Below are 17,417 nucleotides of genomic sequence, written 5' to 3' on the forward strand. Positions count from 1 at the left end.
TGGATTTTCCACAAATGTATTGTCCTTGAAACAATTCATGGAAAAATATGTGATTTTAATACAATAATAGCACAATAGCCATAATACACTACAGTGAAAGCATTGACAGTTCAACAGTCATACTTCATGAATGTTAAATACATCAACAGGTAAATTAACAATACTGTATCCAGTTTTAATCCCATCAATATGGTGCCCAATCTACTTAGTAGTACACATTAAGTGATCCAAACCAAAGTATTGTACCAGCATCTAGAAAAGGGGACAAATTGACATGGGGCTGCTGTTCTTTTGGTGGCAACTCCATGTCTCATGTAAAATGTAGCTTTTCTTTCATTTCTTGCATTTTACCACACTAGGCCCTATTACTTCTGCTTATTTTTTCTTGTATTTCCATTTCCTCTCAAGCACTATATTCAGTCTTCATGCCAGGGAACCTTCTCAAAGGCAAATTATTATTAAAGTAGTATCATGAAGCCCGTTAAATTAACGGGTGCTAGAATTAATTAGCGGGGTTCCCCCCCGTGACTCACCCACCACCACCACCCCAGCCCTCACTCAGTCCCTTCCCCTTCCCCGCCCCAGCCAGCTGCCTCCTCAGCTTCCTCTCTACTCCTCTTTTCTCTCTCTCTCTCCCCACGCTGGTCCCAGTTGCAGCAGCCCTTCCAATCCACACACACTTCCAGGGATTAATTCCCCCTTCCCCCGCAGGTGCGCCCACCCACCCGCTCTCCTGCTTTCGCCCCTCAGTAACGGCTAAACGATCCTTCAGCCCAGCAGCCGCATCACTCGCGGCTTGCGCTCTCTCTCTACCCACACCCACCTACCCTCCCTTTCCCTTTCACCGGCACACGCTTGCCTCCTCTCCTTCCCCTCTAACGGAGAAGATACCAGGAGGAAAGAGAGAGATCCTTCTGTAGCGCAGCAGAGGCAAGGGGAAGCCGCACACTTTTTTTTGTATGGTTGTGTATATGCAAGAATGTAATCTCTCTCACGGTCCTGGTTTATCCCGTCCGAAGTCTCTGTGCTCCAAGTCCCAACGGCTGTCCGTGGGGCACATGCGCAGTAACACAATCCCAGGGACACAGGGACTGGACACAGAGACACTTGCACTTTATTATATAGGATTCTCGGTAGTGGTGCCCGCCCTGTGGAATGCCCTCCCATCAGATGTCAAGGAAGTAAACAACTATCTGACTTTTAGAAGACATCTGAAGGCAGCCATGTTTAGGGAAGTTTTTTTAATGACTGATGTTTTAGTGTATTTTTAATATTTTGGTGGAAGCCGCCCAGAGTGGCTGAGGAATAAAGATTGGCGGGGTATAAATAATAAAAAATTATTATTATTATTATTATTATTATTATTATTATTATTATTATTAATGTCAGGGGCACTATATAATAGTCCACACAGCACTCACAATTGCAACATTTAGGATATTAACTAGCGTTCAGGCAACTAGAGTTTAAGTGTTATGCCTGCAGCAAACCATATAGAAGCATGCCAATGAAAAACTTAGTTGGCCTCTAAGGTGCTACTGGAAGGAATATTTTTATTTTGCATAGAAGCATGTGATTCTAGTGATTATATATATATACATATATATTGCCCCCTACAGCAGAAATAAAAAGTTGCCCACCCTTAATCTTGGTTATTTGGAAGGAGTGCAACTTGGGAGGAATTTCATTTTCTTTCATTAATTTGTGGGATCAAGCAGAGCCCTTACTCCACTGGAAAACCAAAGGTCTATTTCAGGCATAGCAGGCCTGTTGTTCTCTTCTTCTCTTCTACAACCCGTTCCTGAAAGCCAAAAAAACAACAACAACTAGAGCAGCACTTGCCTGCAGATAGTGAGAAGTTTTGCCCTAAATAGCCAGTATTTAGCCTTTCAGTTGAATAAACATTAGCAAACACCCCTACTAGTATTATGGCATACCTATGCCAAACCTTGCATAGCAGTGATTAATTTGAAAGCTTTTGAAGAAGGAAATACTATTGATAGATGGACAGAACTGAATATTAACCATGGAGGACCACAGTGTTGTCCACACTAAAAGCCAGCTGAAACAGGAAAATAAGAAGACCATGTTGGATTTGAACCACGGAGAATGTAGACTGAAATCACAGTTGGTTAGGAAGCTGAGAAGTTCTCAACCTAATTCTAGTTTTAGAACACTGCATGGAAGTGGGGGCAGTGGGACAACTACTCCAGATCTCACCCAAGGAAGAGTACCATATAGGAGCATAAGCAGCTGCCTTATACCAGTCAAACCACTGGTCCATCTAGATCAGCATTGTTTACACTGACAGGCAGCAGCTATGCAGAAAGGATGTCTGTCCCTGTTCTTACCTGGAAACACCATCTGAATGCACAGAAGATATGACCCTTCTCACATCAACACTGACTCACAGTACTATATTTCACTGTTTTAATATTGAGGCATTGAGGCATTCATACATTCATTGTATACTGCTCTTATTTGTCCTGTAAATTAAGTCAACAATGTGCCGCTACTGCTTTCTCCTCCCACTCCCTTATATCCCAAGGAAAACTAATAGCTTCAGTTAACTGCATGACTAGAAAGTGGGACATTGCAGCAAAGTATCACAGCCAATGAGAGCTCAACCATTTAAACCAGGCATCCCCAAACTGCGGCCCTCCAGATGTTTTGGCCTACAACTCCCATGATCCCTAGCTAACAGGATCAGTGGTTGGGGAAGATGGGAATTGTAGTCCAAAACATCTGGAGGGCCAAAGTTTGGAGGTGCCTGATTTAAATTCTATATTTGATGTTTATATATCACATTGATGAAATGCGAAAAGACTGCAGTTAAACCAACTTTAACTCAGGGTAGGCCCACTGAAATTAATACTCATGAATCACTTAGGTCCATTTAATATTAATGGATGTACTCCGAGTGAAAGTTAGTTGAACAGACTGAAGGGATTGCTCAGTAAAGTATGAGACTTTTAATGCCAGGGTTGTGGCTTTGAGCCCCCATGTTGGGCAAAAGATTCTAGGAGGTTGGAGTAGATGACCATCGTGATCCTTTCCAACTCTCTGATTCTATGATCTATTAATAAAACCCTAAGGTGTTGTATCCAATGCTAGTCATGCTCAGAATAGACCCACTGAAATCAACAATTACTCTCAATAGGTCTATTTAATTGGATATAACCTTTACCTCAGAGGGAGTAAAAAGCACACTTCTGAGGGACATATAACACTGTTTATTTGGTCATTCATTCATTCAAATAAGTAAGTAAGTATCTTGGTAAGAAACTACAAAGAAAAACAGCTCATATGTTAAAATGACAGATATGTATGAAAATGTTTGTAAAGTACTGTGTCATTCAATGTGGAGTTGCTACCAAACTGCCTCTGCCATGCTGGTTACATAATCAACTATTATAAACACCCACACTGCATTCCAAGACTCACAACCCTCACCTAAAGTCCCACCAGTCTCCATAAAAGCACTCTTTTATTTTAAATTCCTGAGAGATAGCAATGTCAGTCTGCTGAGGCAAAAATGATTAAGACCCCTGTGGCTAAACACATCTCTGCAGCAGGAGAAAATTTATAGGCAAGAGCCCACTTCGTCCTATGCATAAGAAAGCCAATGCCACAATAAATATATTTTAAGTTCCCAAGGGACGTGCTTATTTCAGCGCTTAGGATATTTTATGTCCCTTGTTTCAAGGAATTGTATTACTGGTTGATCTTCGCTTCTCTACCTTTTTTTTCTATTCCAGGTATTTAAGAGCTTAGCACTACTTTTGAAAAGATCATGGCCATCTTGAAGAGAAATCTGCCAGCACCAAGGTTGGCTGGCTCTAAGCAGAACAGATCTAAAACACAGAGATTTTTTTTTAATTGGTGAGTTTCATGCTGATGGAAGCAAGCTTCCAGCCAGGGGAAATGGATACAACAATATCTTTGTTGTATCTATTTTCCCAGGCCTTCTTTCATCAGCAGGTGTAGTTCAACCATCAAAAAAGACCAACACCCATACTGAGTCATGCCACACTTCTGACTTCTGAGGCTGAAACTTGCACACATATACCTGGACTTAATCCCTATTCAATATAATGGAACTAACTTCCAAATAAACATTAATTTATTATTATTTTTTAAAAAAACTTTCATAAGAACAAGAAGAGTATCCAATGTGGCTTGCAGTCTGTATTCACCAATGTGCCTGTTTCCCCAAGCCCTGCCTCGCACATAGTAAAAATGTTAAAAGGCATTTCTATCAATGCATCTTACTAAAATTCTGTCTCATATGGGGGTATCAGGTAACAAAACGTAGCCTTGACCTGGAAAGGGGGGAGAGAGAGAGATTCCTGCAGGCTCAAGTAGAAGAAGAGACAACAGTTTACTGCAGCACGTTAATCACGTAGTGACTCATAGGAGTTGGCTTCCAACACAATATTCATTGCATCCAGTCAGATCCCCAAGGATGCTAATGTTTTTAAAGCACATTGTAAACTCTTTTGCTTGCAGTGATGAAAAGATAAAGCCTTTAGGAGGCAATCTCTCAGATAATAGAAGCATTCTGGGAGAGGTCTATAGCAAATTGAGATATTTCCCTAGCCTACCTACTAACCAGAAATATCTCATGGTCATGACTCCTGTTTCCTTTTCTCCTCTACTGCTGCACTACTTTGCTATATGTAAAGTAAATGTGCAAAGATATAACCCTATCAGTCATTGACTGACCTGCCCTAATTTTATCAAGGTATGAGGTAAGCAGAAGATGTATGGCAGTCATTTATGAGCTACTCAGATACTAAAGGTAAAGGTAAAGGGACCCCTGACCATTAGGTCCAGTCGTGACTCTGGGGTTGCGGCGCTCATCTCGCTTTATTGGCCAAGGGAGCTGGCATACAGCTTCCAGGTCATGTGGCCAGCATGACTAAGCCGCTTCTAGCGAACCAGAGCACCGCACGGAAACGCCGTTTACCTTCCCTCCGAAGCGGTACCTATTTATCTACTTGCACTTTGACGTGCTTTCGAAATGTTAGGTTGGCAGGAGCTGGGACCAAGCAGCGGGAGCTCACCCCGTCGCGGGGATTCGAACCGCTGACCTCAGATACTACAGAGAAGGAAAAGGCGGATAGAAGGCCCTAAGGAAAAAGAATAGATGCAGCATGAGTCTTCTAGGCCAGAGTTCTCTAACCTGTCTAAAACATCCATCATCCCCAGCCATTGGCCCAGCTGGCTGGAGCTGATGGGAGTTGGGCTCCAAAATATCTGGAGGGCATGAAGTTGGGGAAAGGAGGTATTGAAAATTGGGAGCTGCAGTCAAAGAAGGCAGATGGCCAAAGGCAGTAAAGGAAGTGGGAGGGAGAGTTCTCCAAAGCAGAGCAGATGCTGGTGGGAGAATGAAATTTGAGAAAAAAGACAAAAAGGTACCAATAAGCAGGAACTGCAGAGGCCACTCAAAATACTCATCCAAATCTCCTAGTTTAAACTAGTGCTGTGCACTGGATTCAGCAGAAGCCCAACCCAAACCAGTGCAATTTGGGCAGAACTGGGCTTCAGACAAATCAGGCTGAGGCTGTCAGAAGGTGTGGCAGTTGAGCGGCAGCAGGGAAGAAAACGAGGCAGGCAGTCACTGCAAGCCTTTTTGTGAAAAGGGCTTTCAAACAGGTGTGCACAGCCAAACTTAGCAGGGTTGAACCCTCCACTCACCGTGTTCCCTTCTGTGATTACACTGGCTCCTAGCTGAATTGCACCTTCCATGGGCTTAATCCTGTTGGCTGTTGTGCGGGTTAGGTGGAGGGGAAGGAGCTGTAGCTTCTCCTTACCTCACCCCCCAACCACATGTCTAATCAGGGTTTTATAAGCTTCACTTATAACTCCAACAGCACTAGATAAAAAATTTTATATATGTGTATTCTGGTGCTACTGAACTGGCAGGGTATGACCTACATGGCTGTAGCCATAGGCACCACATTTGTGCAACTGCTATCCTCTAATAACAGGAAAGGCTTCTTAAAATATTACATTGCTGCAGAGCAAGTACAAAGAGATCGTCTCCCTGCCCAAACCAGAATTTCTGCATGCCAACATTCAACGTTCATCATTTTGCTGCCATCCCTTTCAACTCAGGCAGGCTTGAAAAGCACTTTTCATTACCATGCTTTAGCAAACAGGTCATTTTTTGCTTCTGCTGCTTTGTAGGCCTTCACCATTTGAGTTTGCAGCTCCACTTACTTTTGTCCTTAAGCTTAGGGTTGCCAGACTCAACAGAGGACAGGACTTCTGTGCCTTTAATTGCCCTGCTCTCTTTTGAGTCTGGACACCTTAAAGAGAAACCAGCAGACCCTTTGCTTAGAAATTAAACAAAGGGTCTGCTGGTTTCTCTTTAAGGTTTCCAGACTCAAAAGAGAGCAGGGCAATTAAAGGCACAGGAGTCTGGCAACCCTACTTAAGCTCCAGTTATCCAAACTACAAACCCAGAGGTAGTACTCTTTCATTCACACAGACACACAGAGTAGCATTTACCCTGTTTATTCTCTTCTGTGGGAGAGATAAGAGAAATTTCTGAGGAGGAATGGGGGCAGACATGGGTTTAAATCCACTCCATGCATTCAATGTTCATAGCTTCCCCCAAAGAAACCTGGGAACTGTAGTTTGTTAATGATACTGTGAGGTGTGAACCACGGTTCCCAGGATTCTTTGTAGGGAGGGCCATGTGCTTTAAATGTATGGTATGGATGCGACCATGAACAACGAAGAAGGGGGAAAGAACTGAAGAGAGAATGAAAAAGATATGGAAAGAAAATAGAGAGAGAAGGAAAACTGGAAAGACTGGCAGATAACGTAGCAAATACCTAAAGCTGAGATAACAAATCACTTGCCTAGAAGCTTTGTCATAGAAGCTGAGAGTACTATCCAAGATTATGTCACATAGGGGTGCATTTCATTCACACAACCACAGCCACTAACTTGCCTCACTAACATTCTTGTCCATTTTGATTGACCGATCCAGAATATGGCTGTACAACCCATAAAGTTTTGTGTTTTTATGATCACAAGGACAAAAGCTATGTAAATGCCTGTTCCGAGATATTTTCACCAGCAGATAAACCACTTCCTCTCATCTGAAGAATGGTAAGTGGAAACTCTTTTTTGTCATTAATCAAAATCAGCCCATGTCCTCCTAGAGCACTTTCTTACTCCAACAGGCTTTTCAGACCTGACTGCTTTTAATGAAAGGTCTGGTGCCATGCTGTTTTTACAGTGAATATTTGTAGGTTTTTAATAGATTGTGTGTGTGTGTAAAATTAATGTTTAATGGATTTTTTATGATTGGAGGTCCCCCCCCCCTATGTTTTTAGCTGTTCTTATTATATCTGTAAGCAGCCTTAGTTCCCTGTCAGGGGAAAAGGCATGGTATAAATAAATATAATAATAATAATAATAATAATAATAATAATAATAATAATAATAATAATTTATCATTAAGGTACTTTTATATATTTTTAACTTGAAAGGCCTCTTCATACAAATATCCCTAGCTTTCAATGTGTTACTAGAAACAAACCTTTTGAATTATATCGGGTGATATCAAAAGTCAAATTTAGCCTATGGCGACATGTAAGTGCCTATCATGAGCTTAACACAAGTAGAGGCAGCTGTGGAAGTTTGCATGTTCTTCTTGCAGCTGCTGTAAGAAGTGATGCTGGTGTGAAGAAGCCCTTCGCTAGTTTCTTCTTCCCTTCCTTTTTCCGAACACCTGCTAGAATCCAGCATCAAGACAGGTTCTTAATTAGTACACTCTGTTTCCAAGGCCACGTTCACAAATTTCCTGCTTTTGCACCAAGGCATTGCACCATTAAAGATGTTCAGATGTTGATATTTAAGCATTTTGAAACACAGCACACCTTTTTCTAATGTAATTGAGACTAAGCCCCCAGGAGAAAAGCTCTGAGTGCTATGGTTAAGATAGCAGCTGATGAGCAGTAATGCAAATCTTATGATCTCATCAGCTCACTGGAATAGGAAAATGCACATCTCACGGGCAATGCACTTTTTATAGTCCCATTTCATATTCAAAATGGGAATTTTCTAAGTTACGCATACCAGCCATATGCACAGCTAAAAATATATTTTAAAAATCCAATAGAAAAATACAAATAAGAAATATAACTTATGTCTTTTGCAAAAGTATTTTAAGAGTAAAAAGACACCTGACTACCGGGTTAAAAAGTATAAGAAATCAGATCAAAGTGTACACTATTAAATAAATTCATTGTCAACACTAATAATTCCATTGGCATAATGGAGATACGTATTTTGAACATTAAGATCAACTATTTGGCCTTCAACTCATTAAAGAGTTTATAGCACACTTTTAGAGTAAGGTAAAGGACCCCTGGACAGTTAAGTCCAGTCAAAGGCAACTATGGGGTTGCGGCGCTCATCTCGCTTTCAGGCCAAGGGAGCCAGCGTTTGTCTACAGACAGTTTTCCAGGTCATGTGGCCAGCATGACTAAACTGTAACAGAACACCGTAATGGAAGCCAGAGAGCACAGAAGCCCCGTTTACCTTCCCACTTTAGCAGTACCTATTTATCTACTTGCACTGGTATGCTTTCGAACTGCTAGGTTGGCAGGAGCTGGGACAGAGCAACGGGAGCTCACCCCATCACATGGATTTGAACCGCTGACCTTCTGATTGGCAAGCCCAAGAGGCTCAGTGGTTTAGATCACAGTGCCACCTGCACCCCTACTTTTACATTTAATTTTGGGGTATAAATCAGTCTACTCCAGCCTGGAAGCCACCTGATATATTGAACTACAACCCCCATCACTCCTGACTATGGATCACATCAGCTATAGCTGAAGTCAACAACAATGGAGGGCAGGGGAAGTCTGGTACAGAAATTCTTTGCACACCTAAAGAGACACTTATATTTGTTTGTATTTATTATATTTTTACTGGAGAACAGTTCAGTTGCTAAATGCATTCAGCCTTCATTTCCAGTATTCCAGCTGCACACTAAACTCAACAGTAACACAAGTTTCCTACTAACGCTAAAAGGATCAAGCTATTTTTTTTATTTAAAAAAAGCATTACTGTAAACAGAAACTTGATTTTGTTTGGGCAACTTCCTCAAAAAGCAAACAGGTAAATAAATCACAAGCTGGAATGGCAAGTCTCCTTTTCCAGTGATTAAAAGAAAGCCCTGTTTTCTCTCAGGCAAGAACTCATCATGCATACAAACTAGAAAACTCACTTAAACCTTTTTAAATCCCATTTGCTCCAAAAGGAGGGATAGGAGTGCACAACTTTGATTGTGTTTGTGCCCATTCTTATTTGAAATTCATTTAAGAGTAGTCTTAGATATCAGGCATCATGAGAAGGCAATTTGAAATAAATCGTTTTATACTGATGCTATAGGGGTGGGGGGTGGGGGAGACATTCTACTGCAACCCTCTAGATGTTGTTGGATTCCAACTCAGCTAACATAGCCAATGATCATGGATGATAGCAGGCATGGTGCAAAAAACAGCTGCTGGGCCACGGGTTTCCTATCTCTGCACTAGTATTAGACTAATTACCCAATACCCGGGACACGCGTGGCGCTGTGGTCTAAACCACAGAGCCTAGGGCTTGCCGATCAGAAGGTCGGCGGTTCGAATTCCTGCGACGGGCTGAGCTCCCATTGCTCGGTCCCAGCTCCTGCCAACCTAGCTGTTCAAAAGCACGTCAAAGTGCAAGGAGATAAATAGGTACCATCCGGTGGGAAGGTAAACAGTGTTTCCATGCGCTGTTCTGGTTTCACCTGAAGCGGCTTAGTCATGCTGGCCACATGACCCGGAAAAACTGTCTGTGGACAAATGTCGGCTCCCTTGGCCAGTAAAGCGAGATGAGCACCGCAACCCCAGAGTCATTCGTGACTGGCCTTAACTGTCAGGGGTCCTTTACCTTTTTTAATTACCCAATAATTCAGTGTTCTGAAGGGAAGAACCATCAGGGCATGGAACCAGGTACAAACATGTGTCAGATTTTATTTATTTCTAATATTTATATTCTACCTTTCAAGGCACTATACACACACACATCCACAATACAATAATTAAAACTTTGTTAACATTGCAATAATAGGACAGCAGCAACTGGAACAGTACAAAGCAGAGCATACTAAAAAGTAGTTTGAATTTTGTTGACAAGCATGAATCCACCATCATAAAATGTCCTGAACAAACATGGTAAAATGGGACTTTTTATTTAAAAAACAAAAAACATATATGCTGGAGTGTTGGACTAAGACCTGGGACACAAGGGTTAGGGTTCAAATTTCCACCCGGCCATGAGGCTCATTGGATGACCTTAGGCCAGTCACAACCTCTTGGCCTACCTTGCAGGCTTGTTGTGGGATTAAATAAGGAGTGGGGAACCATGTACTCAGCACTGAGTTCCTTGGAGGAAAAGATGGGATATAAATGCAATAAAACAAACAAACAGTAAATAAAACTGGCATAGCAGAAATGGTAAAGTCAGTGGAAATGGTCAGATAAAATTGGCAAGGAGACATGCTGGATGTCCTGGGCAAATAAAATGAGGTCTTTGCTGGTGCAAAAGAGCACCAGATTCAGTGACAGGCAAGTGTCTCTTGCGAGGACATTCCACATCCTCCTCTCTGGCCTCGCAACTCCACCACCAATATTCAGAAAGCAAGGAGGCTTGGAAAACAATTACAACCTATGGGCAAGCTCATCTGAGGAAAAAGCACATGATCTAAATTATCCTTATAGCTACTCAGATCCCAAGTTGTTTACGGCTTTAAAAAGATAAACATCAGAACTGTGTCCATAAGTGGGACAACAGTCTGTGTAGTTTAAGAACTGGTAATACGTTTTCCATATAGCTGGCCCCAGTTAGTAGACTAGCAATTGTGTTTTGAACTAAATTAATGTTTGAGAAATCTTCAGGTTACTGTCACAGTCATCATAAATAGAAGTCAAATAAAAAATTACTGGGGGGAAATCCACATTATAAAACAACACAATTAACAATGAAACAGGACAGCGTCTTCAGCATCAGAATAAAACATTACACAGGAAAATCAACTACAAAAATACAATGAAAATTCCACATTGTTCATCTACTAGTACCGTAGCCCATAACATGTAGAAAGAAATGTTGCTCATTTTTAAGTACATTTATATTTTCCACAGGGAACCGGAACCGAGGCTTCCCATAATACTCAAGTGTTTCCCTCTCTCAACAGCACAAAGTAGACCAAAAGTACACATAGTGAGTCCACTATAATTTCATAGGTTTGGATCCAAAGAACCATAAGCAGAATGAAACAAATATTATTCCTACCCTTCAATGAAAAAGGATAATACAAATTGTGGTTTATAAACTGTAGTGGGCCATAAAAAGAATGTAAAATAAAAAAAATTCCTTCAGTAGCACCTTAAAGACCAACTAAGTTTTTATTTTGGTATGAGCTTTCGTGTGCATGCACACTTCTTCAGATATTCAGAAATTCTTCAGATTTTCGTGCATGCACACGAAAGCTCATACCAAAATAAAAACTTAGTTGGTCTTTAAGGTGCTACTGAAGGAATTTTTTTATTTTACTTCGACCCAGACCAACACGGCTACCTACCTGTAATAAAAAGAATGTGTTTGTGTAAAAGGAGGGACTCCTCTGTATTTGGGGTCACTTTATCCAAAATAACCCTTCCATGGGTTAAACCCAATATGCTTTTGCCCTTATCCATGCAAGCAAACACCCAATGTAATGATGTTTAAACTTTTACAGTAACATGTGCACAGTGTAGAAGTCCACCCAGACATACACCCTTTTAGATCCAGTACAGTTCTGTAAAACTAGACAATGTGTGACACTTACGCATTGCAGTAGGGTTTCTTCTCATACCCTTTGTAGTTGTTCATGTTTAGAGCCATTTTGCAAACCTCGCAATGGAAACATCCTTTGTGCCAGTACTGAAAAAGAATTTATAGTGTTACATATGGTATCACTGTCAATATTTGCCATTTACACAATGAAAGAGGGATTTCCAATTTTTAAAAAGTCTACTAATTTTACCGTTTTACTTCATTGTGCAAATCAGAAACCTTTTCAATTTACACATGCCACATTCTGTATTGGTTCTACACACAATTTCCACACACATGCCCCCCCCCACTTTGTCATAATTGGCATTCATCTGTTCTGTTATAAAGCTATAAGCCAACTATGAGCATTTGGAGCAATGTGATAGAACTCAATAAAATAAGTGATCTCTTTTGCCCCTGGCAGTCTTCTCTCTTCTTCTCTTCCCCTCAACATGCACACATACACACACATATATATACAGAGAAAGCCAGTGTGGTGTAGTGGTTAAGAGCAGTAGATCGTAATCTGGGGAACCGGGTTCGCGTCTCCGCTCCTCCACATGCAGCTGCTGGGTGACCTTGGGCTAGTCACACTTATCTGAAGTCTCTCAGCCCCACCCACCTCACAGGGTGTTTGTTGTGGGGGAGGAAGGGAAAGGAGAATGTTAGCCACTTTGAGACTCCTTCGGGTAGTGATAAAGCAGGATATCAAATCCAAACTTCTCCTCCTCCTCTTCTTCTTCTTCTTCTTCTTCTTCTTCTTCTTCTTCTTCTTCTTCTTCTTCTTCTTCTTCTTCTTCTTCTTCTTTGTAGGGACAGGGCTGAAATATGACAATACTAGGATCTGCTTACAAAAGGCCCTTTTATAGCCTCATGTGATGACTCTTGAAACTGACCATAGTCAAGGACCGCTTATTGTTTTTCCGGTGGTGGTGACTGCAGCTCAGCACAGCCACAGGGAAACCAGAGGGGGCAGGGGGTCTTCACCCAAGTGACCTCCGGAGGCACTAACAGCCTCAGCTAGTTGTGGAATCTGCTGGGAGGTCCTGCCAGAAACTGAACTTCAAATCGGCCAATCACTGCCAGTCCATTGGGTGTGGTTTGCATGCTAGACCTGGGGGAGCTAGTCTCCACTCAGGTCCTCCTCACTATGAGTGAGCAGCATAGTCAGCAATGGATGTTCCGCCAACCCTGTGTCTTTGGCCCTGCCCAGAGATAAGCGAACAGTGCTCTAGCATGACCTTGCTGTGGAATTAATTGGTCATCGTATTCAGGACAAAGGAAGGAATTTGTCTGCAGACAAATTGTGCCTGTCTTGAGGTTCTGCCTACCTCATAGCAACAGTCACAACTTTGGGCAGAAAAGGTATTGGGTTGGACCCTTAGTCAAAACTGGAACAAAATGTTTAAGGTACCCTGGTAAAGGGGTCCATGGGGTAAGTTTTATCCGAAGGCCCAGGCAGGGGCTAATATGCCATAAAACTTTCCAAGTGGCAGCCTGGTGGGTCTGCCCCATTTGATCTGCATTGTGGGGCGATCCTTTAACCCAGGATCTACCCTAAAGGATCAATCAGCCAGCAATTGAGCTGATTCAGGATATATACTCAATGCCTAAGACAAAACCTGTGATCAATAAAATTGTGGCCATTTTAATCCCAGTTAACATTGGCTCACTGCACCTGGGCTTAGGTCCAAACTAACAAAGCAATACTAACCATGTTTACTCAGAAGTAAGTCTCCTAGGTGCATACAGTTGGTATTGCCACCTAAGCTAGTTGAACTTGGGTCTTACTGAAACCAATGAGGCAACTTGGTCATGTCTTAACTACATTTCCCACCAACTTCAATGGAAACTGAATTCAACTGACTTAGTCTGACTGGATCCAATGCCTCTTCCAGCAAATACTCACACCCTATGAAGCAAGTGACAGAAGTGCCATTCGTCTGACTTTTAAAATGAATGATACAGTCTGCGCATTCTTGCTATTACATATGTCAAGCCCAGCGTAATGGTGACTCCCTGAAGATTTAGGATGTCATCATTTAACTAGGTGGGCAGCAGTTTATTTAAGTGATAAGTTGCATCATCTCCTTAGCCTGTCACACATCCCTGATGACCTCAGCTTTACCTTTCTAAGTTTTACACATTACATATACACACACCCCAAAAATTGGTTCTGGGTCGTTTTGAGTAGCAGAAGGAAATAAGGTTTCTTTTTAAAAAATCTTTCAGCAAATACCCATCCCAAACACTGCACAAACAAATACCACCCGTTAAGCCTGTTTGTACTTTTACAGAAACTACCTCCACCCTGAAGTCTAAGAGGCGCCCATCCCCTTTTAGGGAGGTGAAGGTGCAGAGAAATGGAGGCATCTGACACAGCCTCAATATTTTGTGGTTTTTCTTCAGACAAAGGTGCTTTTGTGATCACCACCACCCTGGGGAGAGAGAAGGAGCCCTCATTTCGGAGAAATGGGCATGCCCGGGATGCTGATGATGTGCCTCACCCCGCTCCTGTGACATGCCTGTCAGTCACACCACCCAAGCTAGCTGCAGTTGCGTAAGAAGCTGCCGTTGACAGAAGCATCTCCTTCTGCACTGCAGCCCTGGAGGCAATGAAACCGCTCCGAGTCCCGAGCGAAGGGACGACTCACCTTTAGGACTAAGGAGAGTAGGGCGAAGGGGGCGAGCAGCTTCGACCCTCATTTCCCTAGAGGGGGGGGACACCCGGGGAGGGATGGAGGGGGCTTTACCCACCTACTGTGCTGCCTGCTGAGCATATCCAACCTAAAGAAGCTTTCTGGACGGATTGAAAGGGGACCTGACTAAACCCCTCACAAAACTAACGGCCAGGGGGGGGGTGCATCCAGTTAGATCTTGCTCCGCCCCCACCGCGGCGGGCCTGCTTTGCGATGCGTCAGTGGCTGGTTGACACGTTAATTACCGTCTGCCCACCCCGTCCCCGCCACCGCCGCGCTGATTAGAGGAGGAAGGGGACGAGGCGGGGGAGGAGCAGCGGTGCAGATTCCGATGCACAAGCAGCCGCCCAGAGGCGCGCTCGGCCACCTGCGAAGCTTCCCGTTCCAGCCTCTCATCCCACCGCAGCCCAGCTCCCCAAAGCAGGCGGCGGAGCCGAGCCCAGCGCCAGGCCACTGCGCACCACTCCTCCGAAGGCGCCCGCCTGTGCGTCCCCCACGACCATCAACATCTCACGGCTCCCCATAAACCTTTCGTGGCGCTCCCTCGCCGCCCCCCCCCCACCTTGCTCCTCTGCTTCGCCCCCTTCCCACGCGTCCCTTCCGTGGTGGTCCTCTCTGGGGAGCCGCAAGGGCAACGTTCAGCCCGCGCTTAAACTGGAAAGGCGAGGGAGGGGAGGGAGGAATTACCAGGCTCTGGTTTTCTACCATCATCATCATTATTACGTTTTGTTATGTTTCCCTTTTCACCCCTCACAAGTGCAAGTGGCGGACACTTTTTCCCCTCCTGGTGGGATTTGGGGGGGGTTCAAGTTCAAGGGGCGGGAGGAAAACGAAGGCACCCCGAAGAACCCCGAAGCCCTCTCTCCTCACACACAAAATAAAAAGCGACGCATTTTCCGATTTTTTTGAGAGCAGCAGGCACTTCTTCAAGCAGGTGAAGCAAAATGACGCTGGGCAGCAAGGGGAGGGAGGCAAGGGAGTTCAGAAGCAGCTCGTGAGGGGAGCTCCCTTCTCCCCTCATATACACACACACGGGTCGCCCCTCGTCCTCCTTCCCCTCAGCCCTCCTCCTCCTCCTCCTGTCCCCCCCCCCACGCACCCTGCCCGCCCTCGTGCGCACCTTATCCAAGCAGTTGACTTTCTCGGTCGGATAGACGACTTTGCCACAGCGGGCGCACTGAGGGTTCATGGTCGAGCTGCCCGCGAAGCGTCCCGGCGGAAGCGGCCGCCCCGAGCTGCTGGGGCATTCCCTGCCCGCCGCCGCGGCGCTGAGCAGCGAGGCGAGGCTAGGCGCGAGGCGGATGAATCGCCGGGCACTGCGGACTCTCTGGCGAGGAAGGTCAGCGGCGGAAGCGCGGCTCCAGCTGGCGGCGGCGGCTGCGACAGAGGCTCGGCAGCATGTGCAAGCGAGTGGGAGGGGGAAAACAACCGCTGCCTGGAGCCTCCTCCGCCTGCGCCCGCCTCCGCCTCCGCCTCGTGCCTGCGCGCTCCGCTCCTCCAGCAGAGAGAGAGGGAGAGATCCGCCGCGCTGAATGAAGGGGGCGGGCTGCTTGACGCGGGCTGCTCCCTTCGCCGCCAGGGCTCTCTCTAAGGAAGAGGAGGACCCCCGGAGCAGGTGGAGGGACGTGGCCTAGCCTCTCTGCTGCTATGGCTTAGCCATAACGGCTAGCCTAGAGAAGAATGGAAACGTACCGGTAAGCATGGATAAGTTGTTGCCTTCGAAACTTATCATGAGGTGGGGGAAATTAGGGGAGAAGAAAGGATTCCTTCACTGGTAGCTCCTTCCAAGCTCCAAGGACCGAGCCTCCCAACAAGATGTGTTTGCAAGCCTCCCCCTACCAATACTGATTTGATTGATTTCTATACCGCTTAAAATATTTAAAATGTCTCTAAGCGGTGTAGAAAAAAACCGGAGCAACCACAGGCAACTTAAACAAAATATTACAAAAATACATATTGCATATAAAAGTATTATACAAAGCTACTTCTGTAGTGTGGCATGCCATCCCAATATCCTAGTGATGTGAGATTTCAGAGGTTCCAGGCACTTATCCAGGGTTTGCGTCTTTTTGGAATGAGGCACAGGGGAGACTGTGGCGTCTTTATTACAGGTGGCTTATTTATACATAAATACAACCTGAGCCTACAATGAAGGGGTTCGCAGCATTAGCACCCCAAAAGGGTCTTGTTTCTCCCATAGGTACAGCCTTGAATTTAAACAGAAAGCAAACATTGTTCTGACACTCTTCAGCTTGCTGCTTTAACTCTAGGTCACATCACTGCCACTCTGAACTCTAAATTCAGGATTTCTCTTCCTAACTCTCCCCGCTCTTTTGTCTTCTCACACAGAGCCCCCTTTCCTTGGTTCTCTTAATGGCCCATCACCCAGGCAATCACTTCAACACAAGAAGCTAGGCTGGCTTATATTCTAACACTTGTTGGATCCAGGGGTAGAAGGATCTCACATGCAGCCTACTTCCTCCCTCCAAAACTCATAACAATATATAAATCAGTATCATAGAATCATAGAGTTGGAAGAGACCACAAGGGCCATCCAGTCCAACCCCCTGCCAAGCAGGAAACACCATCAAAGCATTCTTGACATATGCCTGTCAAATCATTTCCCCTTTGACACACCCTCCCTCTCAGCCTTCTGGTTCTTGTTCAGGGTCCAAACAAACTATCAGGGGTGCAGTTTGGTAATTTTGGGAAAAGCTTTGGCTCTCCGGGTGCTGGTGGACCTCAGCTCCCATCACCTGGTTCTTGGCCATGATGGCTGGGGCTCATGGGAGTTTGAATCCAACAATATTTGGAGGGCCACAGATTCCTCCACTCCTTTTAGATCCT

The 17,417-nt window shown here is 44.4% G+C and overlaps 1 protein-coding gene across 2 annotated transcripts in view; it reads right to left on the reverse strand.

Moving 5' to 3' along the window:
• Nucleotides 1-16,066, reverse strand: part of NEBL (nebulette) — a 146,203-nt gene extending 130,137 nt beyond the window's left edge. For both annotated transcript variants that reach the window (XM_035130429.3, XM_035130430.3), the window contains exons 1-2: nucleotides 15,691-16,066; nucleotides 11,885-11,979 (exon numbers count right to left, since the gene is read on the reverse strand). In XM_035130429.3, the coding sequence (XP_034986320.1) occupies nucleotides 11,885-11,979; nucleotides 15,691-15,759 (164 nt within the window). In that variant the 5' untranslated portion in view covers nucleotides 15,760-16,066. The remainder of the gene's footprint in view (nucleotides 1-11,884; nucleotides 11,980-15,690) is intronic.
• Between the last annotated feature and the right edge of the window lie 1,351 nt (nucleotides 16,067-17,417).

This window comes from Zootoca vivipara, chromosome 11 (assembly GCF_965207765.1).
Source record: "Zootoca vivipara chromosome 11, rZooViv2.hap1.1, whole genome shotgun sequence".
NCBI lineage: Eukaryota > Metazoa > Chordata > Lepidosauria > Squamata > Lacertidae > Zootoca > Zootoca vivipara.